This window comes from Chroicocephalus ridibundus, chromosome 6 (assembly GCF_963924245.1).
Source record: "Chroicocephalus ridibundus chromosome 6, bChrRid1.1, whole genome shotgun sequence".
NCBI lineage: Eukaryota > Metazoa > Chordata > Aves > Charadriiformes > Laridae > Chroicocephalus > Chroicocephalus ridibundus.
Window position 1 is genome coordinate 58,647,223 of NC_086289.1, and position 20,086 is coordinate 58,667,308.

The 20,086-nt window shown below is 48.5% G+C and overlaps 2 protein-coding genes across 3 annotated transcripts; one reads left to right on the forward strand and one right to left on the reverse strand.

Moving 5' to 3' along the window:
* Positions 1-30: 30 nt before the first annotated feature.
* Positions 31-5,906, reverse strand: WDR53 (WD repeat domain 53). 2 transcript variants are annotated; one of them, XM_063339812.1, is made up of 3 exons: positions 5,884-5,906; positions 4,235-4,726; positions 31-1,552 (listed from the first exon to the last, which is right to left on the reverse strand). In XM_063339812.1, the coding sequence occupies exons 2-3, from the start codon at positions 4,709-4,711 to the stop codon at positions 965-967; spliced, it is 1,065 nt and encodes a 354-aa protein (XP_063195882.1). In that variant the 5' UTR covers positions 4,712-4,726; positions 5,884-5,906; the 3' UTR covers positions 31-964. The 2 variants fall into 2 exon arrangements, with proteins under 2 accessions (XP_063195882.1, XP_063195881.1); XM_063339811.1 differs by lacking the exon at positions 5,884-5,906 and adding an exon at positions 5,644-5,877 and having other exon boundaries at positions 32-1,552.
* A 137-nt stretch (positions 5,907-6,043) lies between these two features.
* On the forward strand, positions 6,044-9,628 carry FBXO45 (F-box protein 45). The gene is made up of 3 exons (XM_063339311.1): positions 6,044-6,375; positions 6,724-7,080; positions 9,087-9,628. Exons 1-3 carry the CDS (start codon positions 6,112-6,114, stop codon positions 9,270-9,272), a joined length of 807 nt encoding a protein of 268 aa, XP_063195381.1. The 5' UTR covers positions 6,044-6,111; the 3' UTR covers positions 9,273-9,628.
* Positions 9,629-20,086: the final 10,458 nt, after the last annotated feature.

Here is a 20,086-nt window from a genome sequence, read left to right on the forward strand (position 1 = left end):
AGCACGAACTGAACATGTCAAGAGCTGCGGCATTCCCACATTCTCCCCATCTTCAATTTGCAAATTAAGAGATGTTTCCAGCAAGCCAAATTCTGCTCGTTGTGTTTCTAAAGCTTTGGGAAGACAGCAGTGGAAGTATTTGAGTAAGGAGGCGCCGTGCCTTTGGCCCTTTGTGTTCCCCCTGTGATGGGGCTTACAATACCCTTCTCGAGACAACTTTGTGTGTTTGGCAATATTAGACTGAGTGGAAGCACAAGGAAGCCATGAGAGAGAAAGCATTTATTAAGACAAGTGTTAATAGCTTTTTTTTTTTCCCCTGGGATAAACAACTAAATGCATAAGACAGCTGACCCATCAAACAGATGTTAACATTGTCCCCTGCTCCTTCTTTTACTGCAGTGCGAAAAAATCCACTTGGCGATGACACACTAATTTGATTACTCATTAGTTGATGCTTCTCTAGTCTTATATGCAGCTCCCGACAAACCAATTAAAAATATATTTCCACTACGGCCAATTTAAGCTAACTGTGACTCAGTTTAGTGGGGAGAGTACGGTAAAGCACTGCAATAGTTCAAAATGCAAGGAGCTCAGCCAGTGACATCTCTGTCACTGCTCGGCATCCTCGTTTAGCATTGTGGGTGCGTGAATTTCTTCCTCTAACTTTAGGTCAGCTCAGTCATGAAGTAGTATTACCCCTAAATATATTGAAACCCGTTTCACTTAAATTCAAGAAGCAAACTGCCAACCCTGCAAGAAACAGCTGCAGTGAATACCAACAGCCGCTGAAAAACAGCGCGAGGCCAGTTACATGGTGAGTACTGTGTGAGTGCACAGCAAATCCCCTTCCGAAGGACGCGGCAGGTTTCACTGTTCAGCTCACTGTCAGCGGATGTAACTGGGCTCATTTCAAACTCTCCAAGAAGTGGTTTTCCCCCACAAATTTCTTTAGACGTCTCAGCTTCTAAGGTTCTGGCAACGGATACACAGATACAGAACTGCTCTGATCAGCAACTAATACTCTCTTGGAGCCTTTGATCTCTGCGCATGAGATCCAGTTCACCTTCTCTCCGTGCTCAATGGTTAGCTTTGGTAAAACTCTAGCATGTTCATTTGAAGCCACTTTGTTGAGCTTTCCATCTTTTTTGGTGGAAGCGGGTGCTTGGGCCTTCTTTCTCTGCAGAGATTTTGCTGGACTTTTCTGCTGCTTTCCAACCTCACTGCTGACATCCCAGAGCAAGACTTTCCCGTCATTTCCTCCAGTCAACAACCAGTACGCTTCTGGCATAAAGAGGACCTGCGATACTCCCAAACTGTGACCTTGAAACTCCAGCTCACGTTCGAACTTGACACCGGTGACCCTGAATATTCTGACTTTGCCGTCTTGAGCTCCGCAGCCAAAGATGTTGCCGCACGATGCGACAGACAGGGAATGTGCTAGCGGCGGGTTAAAGAACTGGCCAGCTGACTGTGGACTGTCTTCCTCCGTGTCACACTCCTGCAGATTTGTGGTCCACAAGGGGCGAGCTTTCTGCAGGTTCCACAGCATAACCTTGAAAAAAAAAAAGCATGAATCAATGAATTTGTCCATTTTACGTGAAATCCAAACTAACAGTAAAAATACACAACCACACTTCTTGCTCTAGCAAAGGCTACGCATGAGCGCCAGAGACGCAAGATGTGTTGTGAGGGGTGGTTGAAGTTCACCTGATAAATACGGCAGATCTTTATGGCGCGCTTTCCAAAGCCTCGTGCTGCCCTACTCAGCAGAGTCAATGACTCAGACCTTTAGACCACAAAATGGATGAAAAAGCTGTTCTAAGTGCTTTTGCATTCATCTCAGCAGCAGTAATCATAATATACTGCACATCAATTATTTAAAAGGAGGGACACGGAAACGCTAGCAGTAAATGGAGATCGTTATCATTCTGAATTTTAGTTCTGTCTCTGCTACGTACTTGTCCTAAAATAATCTCTTCCATGAACATGTTTGAAAAATGGAACAGCAAAAGGCAAAGAGTAGTTCAGGCCTTCAGACATATATGGGGTTTTTTTTGTTGTTTTGGTTTTTTTATCCATTGAGTAGATCTGGTTTGTGCTATTTCCCTATCAAGGCAGGGCGTACTTTTCCTGATGAGACTGGGGGGAGGTTGAGCTTTTAGGCTTGCTTTTAAAATGCCACCCCACCTCCAGGCCCCTCATGAAGCAATAACTGTGCCTTCAAATGAATCCTGCATCTCATACAGCAATTCAAGTACCATAGATTTATACTGCACCAGTTAAAAATAATTCTCTCAATACTTTTTCATTGATTGTCATTTTCAAGGCCAAGAGATAGGAAAGCACAAGTCAATCTAATGCAGTACTGGTGTGCAGTTGGCTTTTTTTAATCAAAGCTTCAATTTGTTATTAATAAAAATATTCCTCCACTAATAATCTCCAGTAGAAAGTACAGGCGTCTCTAAATTTGGGCCACAAAAGAGCTGTCACACTGGCTCTGCGTTCCTGTAATCCAAATCACACTAAAATATCAAAAATATGTTGTTTCTCGTCACTTTTCTGTTTTAGCCACTGCTGTTGCTGCTACATTAAAACTACTTTGCTACCGATGAAAGGGAAAACTTTCCACGATGACTGTGCAGAGCAGAGTAAATCAGAGAGGCTGGGTCCTAATGCTTAAGGCAAATACTCCCGTTTTCATCACAGACAGCACTGCACCAGCTTTATGAATTCAGCAAGTCCTAACAAGTTTTCTGCAAACTAAGTATTTTCAGTCCTCGTGGCATTTTCCCTGCTTCCATGGAACTTCTGAAAAAACTCCAGCAACCTAAATTTCAGTTCTCATCAGCTACAGCTTCAGTGAGGGTTTGACGTACGAGCTTGATGCTTGTAGGGCTCGTAACTTGTCCAAAGACATGCTGCAGCTCAGCATTTCAGACTATTGCAGCTCAGCTTCTCTTTGTGAAATGATGTATCTTAAAGCCAGCCTCGATGCAGAAAAACGTTCTTTTCATTGCACACAACCACACTAACAAATTCCTACTAATCTGGGATCCTGGCTTTCACCTAAAAGCCAACTTCCCAAGCTACAGTAAACCATACTAAAACTAGAAAGTCACAAAAACCCCCACCATTTCACTCGCACAGAAGTGGTATATATCAATGGTTACAATTCCGATAAAAAAAAGTTTCCAGCCATAGGCTTGTGAACCTGCGGACCTGAAACTAAGTCACCTGTCTAAGATGCCGAGCATTTACAACTCTCTGACTACCACTTTGGTATATCTGCAAAGAAGTTTCTCACGGTACTTCCATTTAAAATCCTACATCCATCTTTTAGTCAACCTATGAATAAATGAATAAAAAAAGAATTCAGAAAATTTCTGAAAATTTGGCAAAGTCTAAACCTGTCAGGCTTCCATCAATCTGCCCCTATTTGGATATTTATACTTACTGAAGTTATATGATCCTATGATTCTATGATCCATGGCTTTAATATGGAAAAATACTGCTTATGCTAAATATCAGCATGTATTTGTTCTAATGAGTGTTAGATGCTCTTTGGTTTGGAGAACACACAGTGAAACTGCTCATCGCTGTCAAAGCAACTTCACCCTAATACCACTAGAACCACGGAAACCTTTGTAGAAGTGATAGTTTTAATCTTGTGCTAAACTAGGAATGTGGTCAGATCTCAACCACGGGAAAGAAATTACTGAAAAAGAGCCGTTCTGGGTGGCCTGCTTTGGCAACGTAACCTAAAACCGCGTTAACTCCTAGCATGGTTTTTCTCAGAGCGCTTCCACAAGTGGCATGGAAAAGCATAAAGGGCAAAGAACACTTAACGCTTCCAAGAGGTTAGTCAGAACAAAGGATAAATTTATAAAAATGACTTGTTCTGCATTTCCTCTGCAGCCATAACTTAGGACAACTTCTGGTTTTGGGTCCAACAGAGAGCTAATGTGGCCAGAGCGTGCTTTGCACCACTTTCACATTTCCCCCCACCCCACGTACTTCTATAATGTAACTATTAATAAAGATAAAAATAGGGAGAGGAACTGCCGAGTAGAAAATGGCGCAGCTTCTCCACCAAAACTACTTTAAGTTAAGCAGCTTTCCGGCAACTGCAGGCTGTACACCCTCAGTCTTAGTGAAAGTCTGTTGGTGCCTGGCTACACAGGTGGGTAGTTATCGTTTCGCTTCTCCGATAACCATCTACTTCTATGCAAATCACCTGCATGTCCAGTCCACAGGAAACAAGGCTTTGAGGCCTCTGAGGTCGAAAGACAACAGAGGAGCAGATGTTTGAGTGTCTCAAGGACCGGCTGACTTTCTTGTTTTCCAAGTCCATGATCTTTATTGCCCCCGAGTCATCTGCCGCAGCCAAGAAACTCTCGGTCTCGTTCACTGAGAGGCAGTTGATCTCCTCCTCATTCACGTGGAAGCGTTCAATGGGCTCCTTGAGGGATCGGACATCCAGCAAACTGATAGTTTCTCCGTGGGAGGTGTACAGCCTGGTGGGATGGCGGGCAGAGAACACCACGGAGGTCACGTCGTCCGCCTTGGGGAGCTGCAGCTGTCCTGCTGGAGTGCTTCCCCCATCCCACAGCGTGAGCTCGCCTCGCTCCGCGCCTGAAGCCACCAGCCCTTCTGTGTTTGCGTTCAAGCACAGTATAGAGGACGAATGTCCTCCAGTCCATTTGTCCGCCATGTTTCAGGGACACCTCTGCAACAAAAAGAAACAAACCCTGAACTGAGCTGGTGCCGGTCTCATTACAGTGGACAGCTTATCTAAGCAATAAGATCGTCGCGGTGACTGTAATGCAAACTGCTTGAAACTCAACAGGCACCTCCACAGACCAGTGCCCCAATGAAGCCTTGGCTCAAACAGCATCAACACCAGCCAGGAGAGCGCGGAACGGCAGCGGTGCTGGCACCTGGACCCGCACAGTGCCGACGGGGCCGCCGAGGCGAGAGCTGCTTCCTCAGCGCGCAAGGACACGGTGTGCCTGACTAAACGGGGGCATAGCTCCCAAGGGGATGAGCTGGAGAGGGGCAAGGGGAAGACACCAAACTCGTAATTTTCTCCTGACTGGTAAAGACTAAAGCGTGTTTGCATAAAGCGATAAACAATGTCATCTTTTTCAAAAGGCGTTACCTCTTCAAGGGAGGTAGTTACGAGGTTCTCAACGGGTTTAATCAGGCCTCAAAGCGCGCCCATCCAGCTTACTGTGCTCCCAGCCCTCTCCTTGGCGCAAGGGGTCTGTTCAGGGGACCAAACCCGCAGAAAATGAAGTGGGGTGGGGGGGAAAGAGCAATACAAAAACACAAGTTCTGGAGAGACCAGGATGCTGCGGGGGAAGGAGAGCTAATACCAGGGTAGGGGCGCAGACAGCAACGCAGAGTCTGTGGGAGCTACGGCTTCGGCGACTGGGGCGCTGCCTTAAGTCTATAGTTTTATGGCATTATTGGGCCATAAAAGGGGTTTTGTTAATTTTTTTTTTTTTTTTGTTAACGACGTTATGTTTCGCGTGTGACTTTGGCCGAGCCCGGTCTAAAGAGCAGCTAGACCCCATCCCATCCACCAGGGAAACTTCAGTCTCGTCGATTAAATACAACCATAGAGGCCGCCGGGGACCTTACCCGCAACTCGGCTCGCCGGTTCGCGGCCGGCCTCCCCCGCTCCGGCGACGGAGACCACCTTTCCCGGCCGCCCCTCTGTCCCGGTAGGCCCGACTCCGGGGAAGCCAGCTCGGGAGCCCCTCGCCCCGTCCACCCGCGGCCCGGGGGGGTGCGACGGGCCCTTCCCGGTCACCGTAGGGGGGTGGGTGGGTGTGAAGGCGCCGCCGCCCCGCCCCGCCGGGCCCCTCCGCGCCGCCTCACCTCGCCGCCGCCGGCCGCCGCTCCGCGCATGCGCCGCTGGGCGGGGCGGGCGGTGATGGCGGCGCCGGGCGCGGGCGCCCCCTCGCCGTGAGGGGCCGTGAGGGGCCTTGGGTGGGAGGGCGCTGGGCCCGGGGCCCGCCGCCGCTGTCGCCGGCCAGGGGAGGGGCAGCGCGGCCCCCGCGGCCCGGCCCGCCGCCCGCGGGGCTCTCGGGGAGCGGGAGGGAGGCGATGGCGGCGGGCCCCGGCGGGGGGGCGGCGGCGGCGGCGGCGGGAGGGCCGGGCTGGCGGTTGCCGGGGCGGGTGCTGGAGCTGGTGTTCTCCTACCTGGAGCTGCGGGAGCTGAGGAGCTGCGCGCTGGTCTGTAAGCTGTGGCACCGCGTCCTGCACGGCGACGAGAACAGCGAGGTGTGGCGCAGCTTGGCGGCCCGCTGCCTGGCCGAGGAGGCCCTGCGCACCGACATCCTCTGCAACGTGCCCACCTACAAGGGCAAGGTAAGCCCGGCACCCCCCAGCCCCTCGGGGACACCCCCCACCACCCGCCGCAGCCCCTCGGGGACAATCCCCCCCCTCGTCCCTCCAGCCCCTCGGCGACAGTCCCCACCGATGCTCAGCAGCCCCCCAACCTCTCGAGGACAGTTTCCCCCCCCGCCCCAGATACTCAGCACCCCTTGGAGACAATATCCCCCCTCAGCCCCTCGAGGACAGTCCCCCTCAGTAGCCCCCCAGCCGCTCAGGGACACCCCCCCCAGCTGCTTGTCCCACCCGCCATCAGAAATCGAGGGGGGACCTTAAGAAACGTGGCAGGATTTTTATCTTCACCCCTTTCTCCTCCTCCCCTAGGTCCGTGCCTTCCACCACGCCTTCAGCACCAACGACTGCTCACGGAACGTCTACATCAAGAAGAACGGCTTCACGCTGCACCGCAACCCCATCGCCCAGAGCACGGACGGGGCGCGGACCAAGATCGGTTTCAGCGAGGGCCGCCACGCCTGGGAGGTCTGGTGGGAGGGCCCGCTGGGCACCGTCGCTGTCATCGGCATCGCCACGAAGCGGGCGGCCATGCAGTGCCAGGGGTACGTGGCCCTGCTGGGGAGCGACGACCAGAGTTGGGGCTGGAACCTGGTGGACAATAACTTGCTGCATAACGGGGAGGTGAACGGCAGTTTCCCCCAGTGCAATAACGCGCCCAAATACCAGGTGAGTGGGGCTTGGCACAGGTTGGAAGCTCCACCATGTCTGACGGTGGCTGGCCATCAAGAACTTCCTCCCTTGCGTGTCCTGGCTGTCTGCTGAATTGGTCCTAAATGTCCGCCTAAGGGTCGCTCTGCATTCCCTGCAGAAGGCAGATCCTTCTGCCTTGTGAGCCTTTTCCTGTGTGGTGTTCAGCACACCTGACTCTCCGTTGTTTCTCCACTTTTATTTCAAATATTGAGTGCAAAGCATGTTCCATGGGTGTCTGTTCAGACACCATGTTGCTTTTTGAAAGAAAAGCTGAGAAGGCTGATGTAGCCTTCTGAAGTAACGACTTGCCTCACAGCGAGGCGAATGTCTGTGGTATTTTACCCCCTTGTTGTAGGGCAGTGTGAGCTGAGGTTAGTGCTTAGGCAAGAGTCTTCCTGCAAAAACCTGCAGCAGTGCTGAGTGCTGCTTGTTTGCTCGCTGGCAGCGTTCCCATAGGTGACATCCCTTGGCTGGGATGCTGGGATGTGATGTTCAGATAATTTCAGGTTATTAAATAGCAAGTGCCGTTCCACCTTTTTGTCCCTGTAGGAGAGTTTATCTTTGTTCTTCTGGCTGCTTGCACAACTACATTTTGACTGCTGGATTTCCTCCTGTTACAACTTAAGCTGTATGCATTATAATTTCCATCTCATAATGCCGTGGCTTTGTACGAGCATTGGCTTATGTTTCAGTTGTGGGTGAAGGTCTGTGTAGTAACTTGTATCTGATGTTCCTAAATTTCAAGAAAAAGTTGACCGCCGAGCACTTAATTCTGTCTGAAGGCTGTACCTGCCATTTGGGGAAATAATACCTAAAATTAGTGTAATTAAAGAGATTTAGATCTCTTTCCATTTGCATGTTCCCTAGCATGCAAATTGGGTCAGCACTTTTCAGACCCGACCCTTTGTGGTTGCTTTCTGCTGTCCTTGCCTAGGCCTTTCTGCAGCAACAGGGTGAGGAAGGGTTTTGAAGTCGAGAGTCTCCAGCTCGCGTCGGGGCTCACGGGTGAATGCAGTCACCGCTTTCTCTGTAAAAGTGGGCGAGAGCTCAAAGCGGTGACCCTTTGTGGAGTATTTTGTGTTTAGTAAGGCGTGTACAATGATCTGCTCAGAGAAAATATACTTCAAGGAATCACGTGTGTTTGTTAGCGCTGGTGAGAAGAAAAATGAGTTGGTTAGAAGAAATCCCCAGCATTGGGGCTGTCTGTTGAAGAACCTGGAGTTTGTGTGGTGTCCTGCTGTGCTTGCTGCTTGTGTCTGGGACTTCTATTTGTGTCTAAAATAGCGTGTACTAGATAAATGCAGGGAGCACCATGCACGCCCAGATCCAAGTCTCTTGCTGTCTTTGGTGTTGGTTTCATTTGTGTGTGTGTATATGTGTATATATAAAAGGTTTTTCATGCTTATTTTGCCTAAGCTTTGCACTGGAATTTCCGTCTGCCTTGGTGAGGGAATACCTCTGTCAGTGACAGCACCTGTGTAGTCAGTAGTGTATTCTGCTATATTTTGTATGTGGCACTTACCATTTTAAAATAAGTTTGTTGGCTTTACAATTGCTCTTCATGGAGCAATTACTGCTCAGCAATGGCAACAGCTAAATATGGATTTCAGGTAACTTGGAGGCCGTTACCAAGTTTCCAAAGCTCTGCATTATTCTGAAGCATATGGCAGGTAGCATGCTCACTCTTGCTGCTCTCGTGGGGTTCACATGAGAAGGGTTGTGTTTATTATCGTGTTAAGTACGTGCTGCCCTCTGGAAATGGGTAGCAGAAGTACTCAGGATCCTTGTGCATTTGAGCAAAATTGACAAATTCCCGTTGTAAAATTAATGCAGTCACGAGAAACAGGAAAGCCTTGCATTAAAATTATCGGCTGCATTCTACATGGGCTATGTTTTTTTATTTTTCTGTCTCTGTTTGAATATGCTGACTCTTTCTCTGTATTTTTTTTTTTCCAATTCCCCCCTCCTGTCTCTGTTTCCAGATAGGTGAAAGGATTCGAGTTATCCTGGACATGGAAGACAAAACATTAGCATTTGAGAGGGGCTATGAGTTCTTGGGAGTTGCCTTCAGAGGACTGCCAAAAGTTTGCCTGTATCCAGCAGTGTCTGCTGTGTATGGTAACACAGAAGTGACTTTGGTCTACCTGGGAAAACCTCTGGACGGATGACGTGGATGGTTTCATTGGGACATCGAGATGTGGATGATTGGGAGGAGAAATCTGCATGTTGGTTAGAGGGAAACGTGTATTAGAGGAAAAACAAAAAGTGTGGGTGTGTGTCCAAGAACCATCAAGGGAATCACACGGAGTTTTGAAACGGAGGACCAGCCATACTTCAGGAATTGTGTTACATTTCCTCTTTCTACCAGGCCAGAAAAATCCTCAGGGTTGCAGTTGGTTGAGTGGGAAGCTGACACATGCATGTTGCAACAGATTTCATTGCTGAGATGGCGGTGTGTGACCTCAAATATTTAAGAAAGGATTTGATAGAAAACTGCTTGAGGAAATTAACCTGAGATTTGTAAGTAGCGTGTTTTGTGAAAGACTCCCATTTTAAAACTGCTTGTTCCTTCCCTTCCCTCCTTTGGGCCAAAGCGGGCGCCAGAGGAGAGCGAGTCTGGTTGGGTTTTATTTACAATTTTTAACATACTGAGAAGCATGGTCTGTCTGGACTGCCCTTCTCTAGTATAACGATACAAAATGTGTGCAGCTATTTTTAAGTGTATTTTAAGGGTTGTATATACAGAACACATTGACAAGAACAGTTAAAAGAAAGGGTTTGCTTTACTCTAACTGGGACATAATTTCTTAAAGGGAAAAAAACCCACGACGTGGCATCAGAAAATATGCCTTGGACAGGTATATAACATTCATGTAAGTGTTCTTCTTCTGTTGTATTGTAAAGCATTTTGGGATGCTCTTGTGGAGTACGGTGCTACATTGGCTCATTTTCTGTGAAAGTTTCCATAGCTTTAGCAACAGTTTTGATCTCTGTAGGAAACACAAAACGTTTTCCCCGCACGTTTCCTTTTGCCAAAATTTGCGGACCCTTTTAGGAAAGGAAGGTGCAACACAGTGGTGAGCTTGCCTTCCTTTTGACATCAAAAATACTAACTTTTAAAGCATTCTTAAACTTTCTGATCACTGTTGCAAAATGTTTCAAAATAATGAGGAAGGAGCATTCAGTTTCTGAATCCAGACCTTGTTTTCAGCTTAAACAGCTTTATAAGACTTTAAGGCTTGGCTGAACCTTTCCTTAATTAAATGAACCCCCCCAGTACCCGAGTATTCACCTGCCCGTTTTCAGTCAGGACAAATAAGGCTGTCACCAACCCTTTGATGGGGATTCTGGATCAGGTCCGATGGTCGGGCTTTTCACTTGCACCAGTTTTCTAAAAGACACGTACAGCCGCCCCCGTGGTGTGTTGGTGTGCTGGCATACGCCGGCCAAAGCCGAGAGGTGTAGCAAGGAGGCACTTTCTGGTGAAACCGCTTTCCTCTGAGGGGGAAAGGTCCGTAGGGGGCCCCAGAAGGGCTCCTTCTACTGGGGCATTATAATCTGTAAGGCCGGTGGCTCTTGACTCTGTTTTTTTGTCGGTTGGTGTTTCCCAGAGCTGTCTGAACTATTTCAGAGTTGGGCATGCTTTTCAGAGAGGGAGAAGGAAATGTTTGTACAACCTCTTTTTGCTTTATTTGCGCTTGAGAATGTGAATTGCTTAATATCGGACACTGGCAATTCTCTGAGCATGGAAGAGAGAGGAATTCCTCTTAGGCTGTTGCTCGTTTTTCCCCCCTGTTACTCGAGTAATGCGAGTGCGAGCAGGTGAGTGGGGCTCCTAGTCTGCCGTTGAAGAGCTATCCGTGGAGTGCTTTTTACCTAGTAGATAACCAAGTTCTGCACTGGAACAGTGTATGTACGCTATTACCATTTAAAAGGATTTAAAAGTATTTATTTGTTTTGTGTGTTGTTTATTGCTTAAAGGCAATATCGAGGTCTGTTCCTCTTGGCTGCATTAAAGAAACAAAATACACAGTGAGAAATGAAGATGTTTTAAGTGGTGCTGAGAACAACCGAATAAACGAAGTGGGATGGGCATACGAGTACCTTTTGGAAAAATCTGTTACAAGCATCGATTGTACTGGACTGTAAAGTATGTATCTGCGTAGCAGAACTGAGGGGCATGAAGTGGGGAAAAGGAAACAAAACCCTGTCCAATCTCAGAAAATAAACTTGTCCCTGAGGTGAATGTATTCCGAGTGCGGTCCTGAAAGACGTGGCCTCTGCGCTTGTTCATGAATCCAATTAGATGCAAGTAAACCCTGAGAACTTCTGAGGAGTTTTGTTCACAAATTAAGATTGATTTCTGTTCTTCAGACTGCGTCTTACCCTCTCAATAATTTCCCTCTAAATTAGAAATGCTGAAAGTTGAACATTCCTTAAGGGTGGGTTTGAGGGGGGGGGGGGGCTCACTTATGTAAGATTATAACTTATTCCTGGAGACCAATGCTGGCTGTACAAAATATTAAAATAAACTCTGCTATAATTCAGAAGGAGATATTGGTGTGGGTTGTTGTAATGACATCCGCGGTGCAGTGACAGGCAGAGTGGCGTAGCGGTTCGGTGCGCGAAGAAGACGGAGTGGGAAAGGCTTCCCGACGCCGGAGGTCTCTGGGTTGGAATTGGGGTTCTGCTGCTCTGCCCAGGCGCCTCCTGCCCAGGTCACCTTCTCTCTGTTTCTTTAGCTTTCCCTATGGAAGTTCGCTATTTTGCGGGGCTTTTAGGAAGAAGTAAGTGATTTTTGGGAAGAAGTAGGAGGCTGTGGTGTGGTTGTGAGCTCTGAAGCACTTTGCAAACTCTCTGCATCGAGAATTTGCTTTGAAGTGGTGAACTTTAGGCTGCCATCTCTGTCAGCTTCTTCAGGAGCAAAGAGGTTTGATGCTGGCTCAACAAAAATGTAGAATAATTTTTTGTAGGCTGAGGTACTTCAGAGTCAGTTAAACGGGTGTTTGGAGTGTTTTCCCTACCCCGACTAGTGATTTAACTGCTTTGGACTGGAGGAACAGCAAGTGTTTATAGCTCCCACAACAGAAATCAGTCAGATCCACAGGTCTCGGCTTCAGAATCCTGTAGGATATCCATTATTTTTCGATAACCGAGTACTTTGGCTATCATTTGAATAAAACGCAGAATTTTGTGTGATTGTAAGTGCGCTGTGATATCTCTTCGATGCTTGAAGTTTGTCACCTGATCCGGTCACACGTCTGTGTCCAAGGGAGCAAAGGGCTCGATACGGCCATTTGTTTCGGGGCAGAGTCTGTTCTGGGCTTAAGTGGTGACTCGTCATGTTGGCCCGAATTAGTTGCGTGATGATTTTTTCCGTAAGAAGACAGAGAAGTTGCTGAAACAAATTAATAAATCAAGATGGCGTGGGAAGCTCACCCTGGCGGGGATATTTTCTTGAAAACGTTTGTTTCCTTTTTAAAAGGCAGTGGTGAGCGTGCATTTTTGGGAGTCCTGTGTGTGCCTCCTACTGGTAAACGCCATTTGGTTTTGTTCCTTTTGGCCATGTTACAGGTGACAGAAGTAGCCAGGAGCAGGTGGCGGTGATCCTGTGGGCTGAACTTCTGCTGCCTCCCGTGTATCTGGATTCTTCTCTGCCTGCTGCTGAATCCGATAGCGAGCTGGAACTGATTAAGTTTTCTCTCCATTTACCGGTGATCTACATTTTTAAATTTCCTCAATGCACGGCTGTGTTTTCCAGATGGCTGCCTCTATTTTTTTTTTTTTTTTTTTTCCTCTTCCACTTTCACTGGGATGATGACAGCAGCGATGAATTAAAATAACGCTTGGCCTGATACTGATTTGATCATACAAAACTTATTTTCTCGAAGTATTTGAGATGTAACGAGCCCTCGGTGATGCCTGAACCCCTGTGTTTCAATACAGATTATTTCAGTTCTAGCTAAATCCTGTTATAAATAGCCTTGGATGCTGGCAGGAGCACAGCTATAAGTGCTGTATGTGCTGCCGCTCTCGGGAACAGCGCTGGTTCTCGCACCCTATAGAGAATTCGGTGAAATCTGTCACCAGAAAGTGACATTATTGAAACCTGTTCTAGGATCCTTTTTACATTAAAAAAAACCCGGTTTTTAAGTGGTTAGGAGCGTGATGTGTTCGATTTCTGTAAGTGATGGTAGTCCACCTCGCACTATGGTGTAATTTGGTTGAAAGGAAAATTAATTGATACAGAAGGCTTTTCCTGCAGTGATGCTGAACCTGCTACTTTATACTGTAAGCAGCTTTTTTCGTACTGCTGTATGGTGCTGTACCTGTTGTGTGACTTCCGAATGAATTCTCACACCTCCCCACAAGAGGGCAAAGTTAACAGCGCTGCGGGAGCCAAGACTTTGAATTTCCTAAGAGTTGTGCAAAGTAGATGTTTAATGTGGAACCTTCTCCGTTAGCATTTTCTTCCCGTCCTCTGAAAATAACAAAGCAAACTAAAAAAAAAAACGCAGCGAAAGAGATGATCATGGAGAAGTGGATAACGGGCATTGAATTTTTTAAATATACTTCTTCATTGGAGCCTTCGATCCTGAAAGGCAAATCTTTGAAAATTATTTTCAGTGACAGTGAACTGAGCTGAGAACTCCGAGATCACCTTCAAAGACAGAAAGGGATTTGAGAGGCTCAGACAAAATGTCACCACTGCCGTTGAACGGGAAGGACGTAGCTGTAGTCAGTCACTTATCGGTCTGCTTTTTTCCAGACTTGCTTTTCTTCCTCTGAAGCATTTACGACCAGGAAATAGTGATATGATCAAAAGATTGTTAAAAAAAAAAATAAAAAAAATCCATTGCGGTTGAAAAAACCCCCAACCAAAATCATTGGAAAGGGATTTTAAAATAAAACTTGTTGTATATTATGAGTATTGTTTATTCTTCTGTAATTTCACCAGCTCGAGAACTGAGGCTGTTGTCTTCCTTCCACGCCTGCACTTGCAGATTTGCTGTGAGCTAGCTGGAGTTGTTTCATGTTTGCTTGATTGATTCTCTCTTTTTAATCCATATTGTTCTAGCTATGATAAAAGCTATGTCTTTACCTGCAGGCGACGTTTGAATGGGGAAAAGTATGAAGGTATAGCCTTCTTTTTTGTGTCTTTTGTGTAGTGTCTGATCTTCTTGTGAGCTCCCGGTTTCTGCAGCTTAAACCTTCTGTAATTTTATCCAGAAAGAGCAGGAGTGTTAACGTGTGTGAATGAGCGACCATCCGGGGACACGTCACCTTGGGATATCTACAGTGTTTTACAGCTCAGGATGGGTGCTCCGTCCCCAAATATTTTACTGTATGTTTTGCAAAACGGTGGGGTTTTTAAAATATTTTTATTATCCTTTCCTCGAACTTCTGATTTCAGGCCGTGAACGTGCTGTTGCTTGCACAGTGCAGCCTGCGCATCTGTGGAGGCGCGTGGCAAAGCCAGGGACAGATGTGAAAACAGCTGTTTTACAGCAGTCCGTACGCTACAGCCACAAAATGCCATTCTCTTGCAAACGTCCCAATTCGGTTACGGACCTGCGGCAAGGCACGCTGGCATCTTTCGTTCCCGATGCCTTTGTTTAAAGCAGCCTGTCAGCTTCGCGTTGCAGCAGGTGAGTTGAAAATCGAGGCAAGACAGAACCTGATCAGTAACAGGAAGCACAGACCTGTTTTCAACCCAAGTAGGTGAGCGTCTGGTGTGTTCATGACCTCTCCCTAGACCCTCTGTGGCTGAATAACATGTTAAATTTGAGAGCGAGCGGGATATGGGCTGTTCTCCGTCCACAAAACCTCCACGGTACCCGATTACATGCAACAAACTGCTGGTTGCAGCTCCGGTGAGTGGAGACGGAAAGCCTGCGAATGAGTTTTTAAGCCAAGGCTATGAAGTGTTTTTGTTTTCTTAGTGTCCTACGCATAGAAGTAAGCCAGATCCAGTGGCTTTTACATAGTGATTTAAGAAAGTACATTCCACTAACTTCAATATGTGACTTTATAATTATAAACCAGTGGACAAACCTGCCAGTAAGGAAACGGATGTTGGCCAAAATGCTTTTTGTATGATATTCCAAATACTGCAGTTGTTAAAGCTTTTCAGCCTCCCTCTGCCTCTTCCAAATCACCTTTTGGGTGTTTTTTGTTGGCTTTCTTCGGGTTTTTTTTTGGTTGGGGTTTTGAGGGGTGTTTTTTTTGTTGTTTTTTGTTGTGGTTGGTTTTTTTTTTTTTTGGTGCTCAGATGACGGAGAACGCTTTTCTCTTGCTGGATCCCATCTGACCTTGAGCACCTGAGCCCTTCTGCAAGGTCTTGCGCAGGAGCGGAGGCGGGGGGTAGGATCTCACGCTTTGCAAACGGCCAAGAGATCTTATCCCAGCTTTAGACTATGATTTTGTCTTATTCCGGAAGAAATAACTGATGTATGCAGAACCGGAGCAGAGTTGGAACGAACATTTCGCGCTCTCTTGAGTCCCATTAGTATGGAAATAAGTTGTTTTTACATGTCAACCTGTGGCCCGGTGGCCTCACCCCACCCTGCTGCCTGTCTCTGGGATGCGGCTTGTCTTTACCATCAGACCGTTAGCCGCTCTTCTCGGAAGGAGCATCGGAGGGGAAGCTCTGCTTTATCAATAGATGCATCTGCTTGAACTTTCCCCCCCCCCCTTGCTTTCCTGTGTTAAGTCAGGTCTCTAATCGAACCGTGAAAGGCTGCTTTGAGTCTCTCCCAGGTACAGCTGCGGGGATGAGGTTTCAGATACAGCAACGATGTCACCTTCATGTTAGAGTTTGTTTAAAAAAACAGAGAGAAACTCATATCCTGGCAGTTTTCTGTTTTCTTACGCGAGACCAAGGAATACGCCCAAAGTGCGAGAGGGCGTGCCAATCCCGAACCCTGCGGACTGGCTTTCCTTTGTCATTTGCCCTGCAAGTATCCCACTAGGAAGGACGGGATGCTGAGCCCAAGGGATGAAGGCCTTGGGAAGGAAGACTTTGGGAGCTCGAACGTTCTGGCTTACGTCCAGCCCTGACTGAAATCCACCTTGAGAAGAGCTGTTTGTGAGATAACGCCGTGGTGTAGAAGGGCTGTTGGGTCTCCTGGCCAGAGGGGGAAGCTGGGTGGGATACGCTTCGCTCTGTAAGGAGCTGAGATAGTTTCACTTCCCTTCGCATTAATGACACAATTACTCACTTCTCTTAAGCAGAACGGCAGCAGGAAAGGGTGTACGTGTGACTACAGATGGGAAGAGTTTTTCTTGCCACAATTTGCATTGCTGAATGACGTCACGGCAGTGACTTGTCCATACCTTCTCCTTCTGGTGACTCAGAGCCTCCAGTCCTGACAGTTTTATGCTGAAAACTTTGGTAAATGTGCTGGAGTAGATGGGTTGGGTGTTTTTACTGCTTTTAATGGTTTATTTTGTGGTACAGTAGAAAACTGAGATCAATTTATCCACCTCTGGCAACCCTGTGGGAAAAACTTGGGCAACACTTTCAGGTCTGGGTGCAACCAAAGACCAAGCTGTAGATGTAAGCAACCTGATCGTGGGGCTTTCCAGCTTTTGAGGAGCTATGGGAGGAAGGGTCAGTTGTCTTCCCTGGCTCTGGACACTTGCTTCTCCTGCAGATGTGTTGCTAGAAGTTCTCTAAAGCATCTGGACTTCCAGTAGTGTTTATCTCAGACCACGACTCGTAAGGGAGCAGATGCACTTGGCTTCCAGTTGCTACAGAAATACAAGGCTCTGCTGCTTCAGCATCTGGTGTGTCCTCCTGCGTGCTCTGCTTCGAAGACCTTGTGATCTGGATGCTCTGCCGCTTTCTGAGGAGGAGGTTTGCTTCGGCGTGGTGGCGGATCCCTCGTGCAGACCTCAAAGCCTCAGCCTGGGAAAGGTGGGTGGGTGAAGGCTACGAGAGGCAGCAGGAGCCTGGCCGCAGGGTGGGCTTGGCCGCGTGTGCGGGCGAGCAGAGGGGGAAATGAGATCACTTCTGCGGCTCTCCCTTCTGCGGCCCACTTCCTCCTCATTTACATCTTGCACGCTCTCAGATGTGGGAGAAGGAAGAGCGGTGACCGCAGGGATGGAGGTGCCTGGGCTGGATCTGCTTACGGGAGAGGAACCGGGGCGTAGGCTCTCCCCCCGGCGTAGGGCTCCGGGAAGGGGTTGTGGCCAAGCTGTTGACCAGCTCCCCCCTTCCCTTCCCGCATGGCGCTGCACACCCAGAAACGCGGTTTTGCTTTCTACTAAGACCTATTTCTGCCTTTCTTCTGAGCCCCATAGAGGATACTTGCACTTTTTGGAGACTAAATGGTCAAAGGAGAGATCCTCTCAAAATTACTGCTTCTGGTTGGTGTCTAGGTCCTTGGTCAAATGTGCTCCAAGCCCAAAGGCGTTATTTTCCCAGTTGCTCCTGCTGGAAGCTCACCTGGGTCCCTGCGGGCTCCTTGCACATCGTCAGTCCAGTGGGGTTATTTCCTTCCCCCTCCTCCCCGAGCTCGCACAGCCCCAGTGTCTGCAGGCGTCAGCAGCCAGTGCCTTGCCGCAAAGGCAAGCGAGTAAACCCTGCGCTCTGCTCAGAACAACCCAGAACTAATTCTGGCCTCAAAGTCGTCGTCTCTCTTCCCTCTTTCCATCGGAAAACCTGGCAAAAGCTAGGAGACTCCTGACAGCTGAAAACGGGGGAGCAAAAGGTGAGCTTAGTTGCAGATAAATGGGTAATCGTAGAGCAGGAGCCAGCCAGGAGCTGCTGGAGAGGGAGCAGGAGCCCAGTGGTGGAGTCGGCCCACGGGAGGATGCTCTGGCTACGGGGGGGTTCCCAAGCGCACGAGCCGCTGCGAAACCAGAACCTGAAGCTTTATTTCAGTGATTAATGCCGGTGCTAGCACATATGTTTCCCTGGAAGAAGACGGAGCGTGGCTAGGTGAACAAGCAAGCAGGTTGTTTGGCTACAGCTGGGGAGGGAAGGAACAAAAAAAAAAAAAAAGATTTTGAAAGCTGATTATAAAATGCTGATTTTTGTCTCTTGGTTTCCCCTGCAAGAAATACACTGGAGGGAAGCTGTGCTTCTTGCAGAGCTCTGGTTCGGCTGCAGCGCTGGGGCTGTAGAGGTGCCCATGCTCGTGTACATTGATGCATCCGTGCCATCCCGGCATGGGGCGCATCCTTCTTTATTCCCTGGGGATAAACTGGGTGGACTCCCAGAAAAATTCCCAGAGAAATTCAGCTGGGTGAACTTCCAGAGTTGTAGTTTGAAGTTAAGCCGTCCAGATGGCCGATTTAGCTTTTCCCTTTTGGTCACGTAACGAATGATCTTTTTTCTTTCTTGTGTTCATAGTTCTTCTGCAATTAGAGGCAAGTGCCACTACCGGCAGCTTCTGCGATAGGGTAGACCTTCAGCTTGCCTTGTTTTACCCAGAGCAGGTGATTACAGTGAATAACTTCTTCCCTTGTGTCTTCTTGGTACTTTTGCGCTGCCTGTGCACACTTCAGCCAAGCAGCAAATGAGAATTTGACGTGGGTTTTAAAGATAAAATTTGGATTTTCTTTCATTTTCGGCGTCATTACTGACCACAGTGCCTGGGAATGAACCGCTGGAGGCAGACGATGGCCTTCACCCTGCTCCTCCCTTTCTCATGAGGTCCAACAGGCCAGATGCTGCTGCGACAGAGTCGGTGGCTCGAGCTTACCTAATAATTTCTGTAACGCTGTTTGTGGTTTCCCCTCAGCCTGGAGATCGTGATGTTTCTGTAGGTATTTATCTAAGCCTTCCCAGGCTCATTTCCCAGAGCAGCTGCTGCTTCTCCCCATCTCTTTGTCCCTTTGCAGGGGTGCTCTCTGCATCCTCTCCTTTTTCGGGCAAAATGCTGGAGACTGAGTAGAGTCGGAGGCTTTTCGGGGGATGCTTTGCGTCACCCCGTGCCTTGCAGAATGACTTGTTTAATTCTCTCCGGCTCTCTATCGCAGTGGGAGTGGAGGAAGCCTGTGGAGAAACACTTCTGTTTCGCTTTGCCCCGACTCATCCCAGACTGTGTGTGAACCGTGAGTGACCTTTCTCTTGGTGCTTCCATTCCGGAATAAATCACGTTTCCTGCAGGAAAACGAGGGGCACGCAGAGGTGCGGCGATGGGGTTGCTGTTTTCTGTTGCAGTTTCTCCTTTCCCTGGGGTCCCGTGCTGGGCGCAGCAGTCCCGGGGCGACGGGGAGGCTGCCCTCTCGTTGCAGCTTTTCTCTTGGTGTGTGCTTGACAATTTGGAGGGTTGTTAAGGGCAAAAAGATGGTTTGGAGGGAAGAGGAGGCGGGAGGAATGGAGGAAGCTCACTGGGTGTAAAACCGCATGGGGATTCCCGGTCCTCTCCTGCAGCTGCAGGAATTGCAGTTGCGCGTGTGGACGCTGCTCCAAGTGGCTGAATCTCCTTCGGTTTAATCCACCTGCGCCGTTGAGCTGGGTTGGAGCTTCCTGGAGAGCTGATCAGACCAGCAGCTCCTGGCAGCTCAATCCCTATCCCTTTACTGCGCTGATATTAAAAAATAAATAAAAAGCCCTCAAAGCACACATCCAGTCCTTACTGGGAGGGCTGGGTGGGGGCATGGTGCTGCTTGAGAGGAAGAGGAGGGGAGCAGGCACCAGCTTCGGGATGTTTTCAAAACCCTCTGGCTGCAGGATGTGGGGAAAGTGTGAAATGCAGTGCTGCTGGTGGCCGCTCTGCGGGGAGCAGCCCTGCTAAGCGGCCGTTTTTTGGGCAGGACAGGGTGGCCAAAACGCGGCCGGGCGGTGTGGGGGCTCTCCCACCCCATGGCGCCCCATCAGCGAGCACCTTCGCTGCTGGGGAAAGGAGGTTACGCTGGCTTGGCTTCAATCCACTAAAGTGATGGAGTGGGGATGAAGCAGGGGATTGAAGCATGTTGTTTTCTCTCCCAGCTTCTCCTGGGCTGCCGGGAGGAAGCTGGTTTGACCCTT

What these genes read in the sequence shown, in the direction of transcription:
- WDR53 (XM_063339812.1), bottom strand. Translation starts at nt 4,711, where the DNA reads ATGGCGGACAAATGGACTGGAGGACATTCGTCCTCTATACTGTGCTTG. An exon ending in CCTGTGGACTGGACATGCAG is followed by an intron (nt 1,553 to 4,234) that starts GTGATTTGCATA and finishes TTTTTTTTCAAG; the next exon opens with GTTATGCTGTGGAACCTGCA.
- FBXO45 (XM_063339311.1), top strand. Translation starts at nt 6,112, where the DNA reads ATGGCGGCGGGCCCCGGCGGGGGGGCGGCGGCGGCGGCGGCGGGAGGG. An exon ending in TGCCCACCTACAAGGGCAAG is followed by an intron (nt 6,376 to 6,723) that starts GTAAGCCCGGCA and finishes CTCCTCCCCTAG; the next exon opens with GTCCGTGCCTTCCACCACGC. An exon ending in ATAACGCGCCCAAATACCAG is followed by an intron (nt 7,081 to 9,086) that starts GTGAGTGGGGCT and finishes CTCTGTTTCCAG; the next exon opens with ATAGGTGAAAGGATTCGAGT.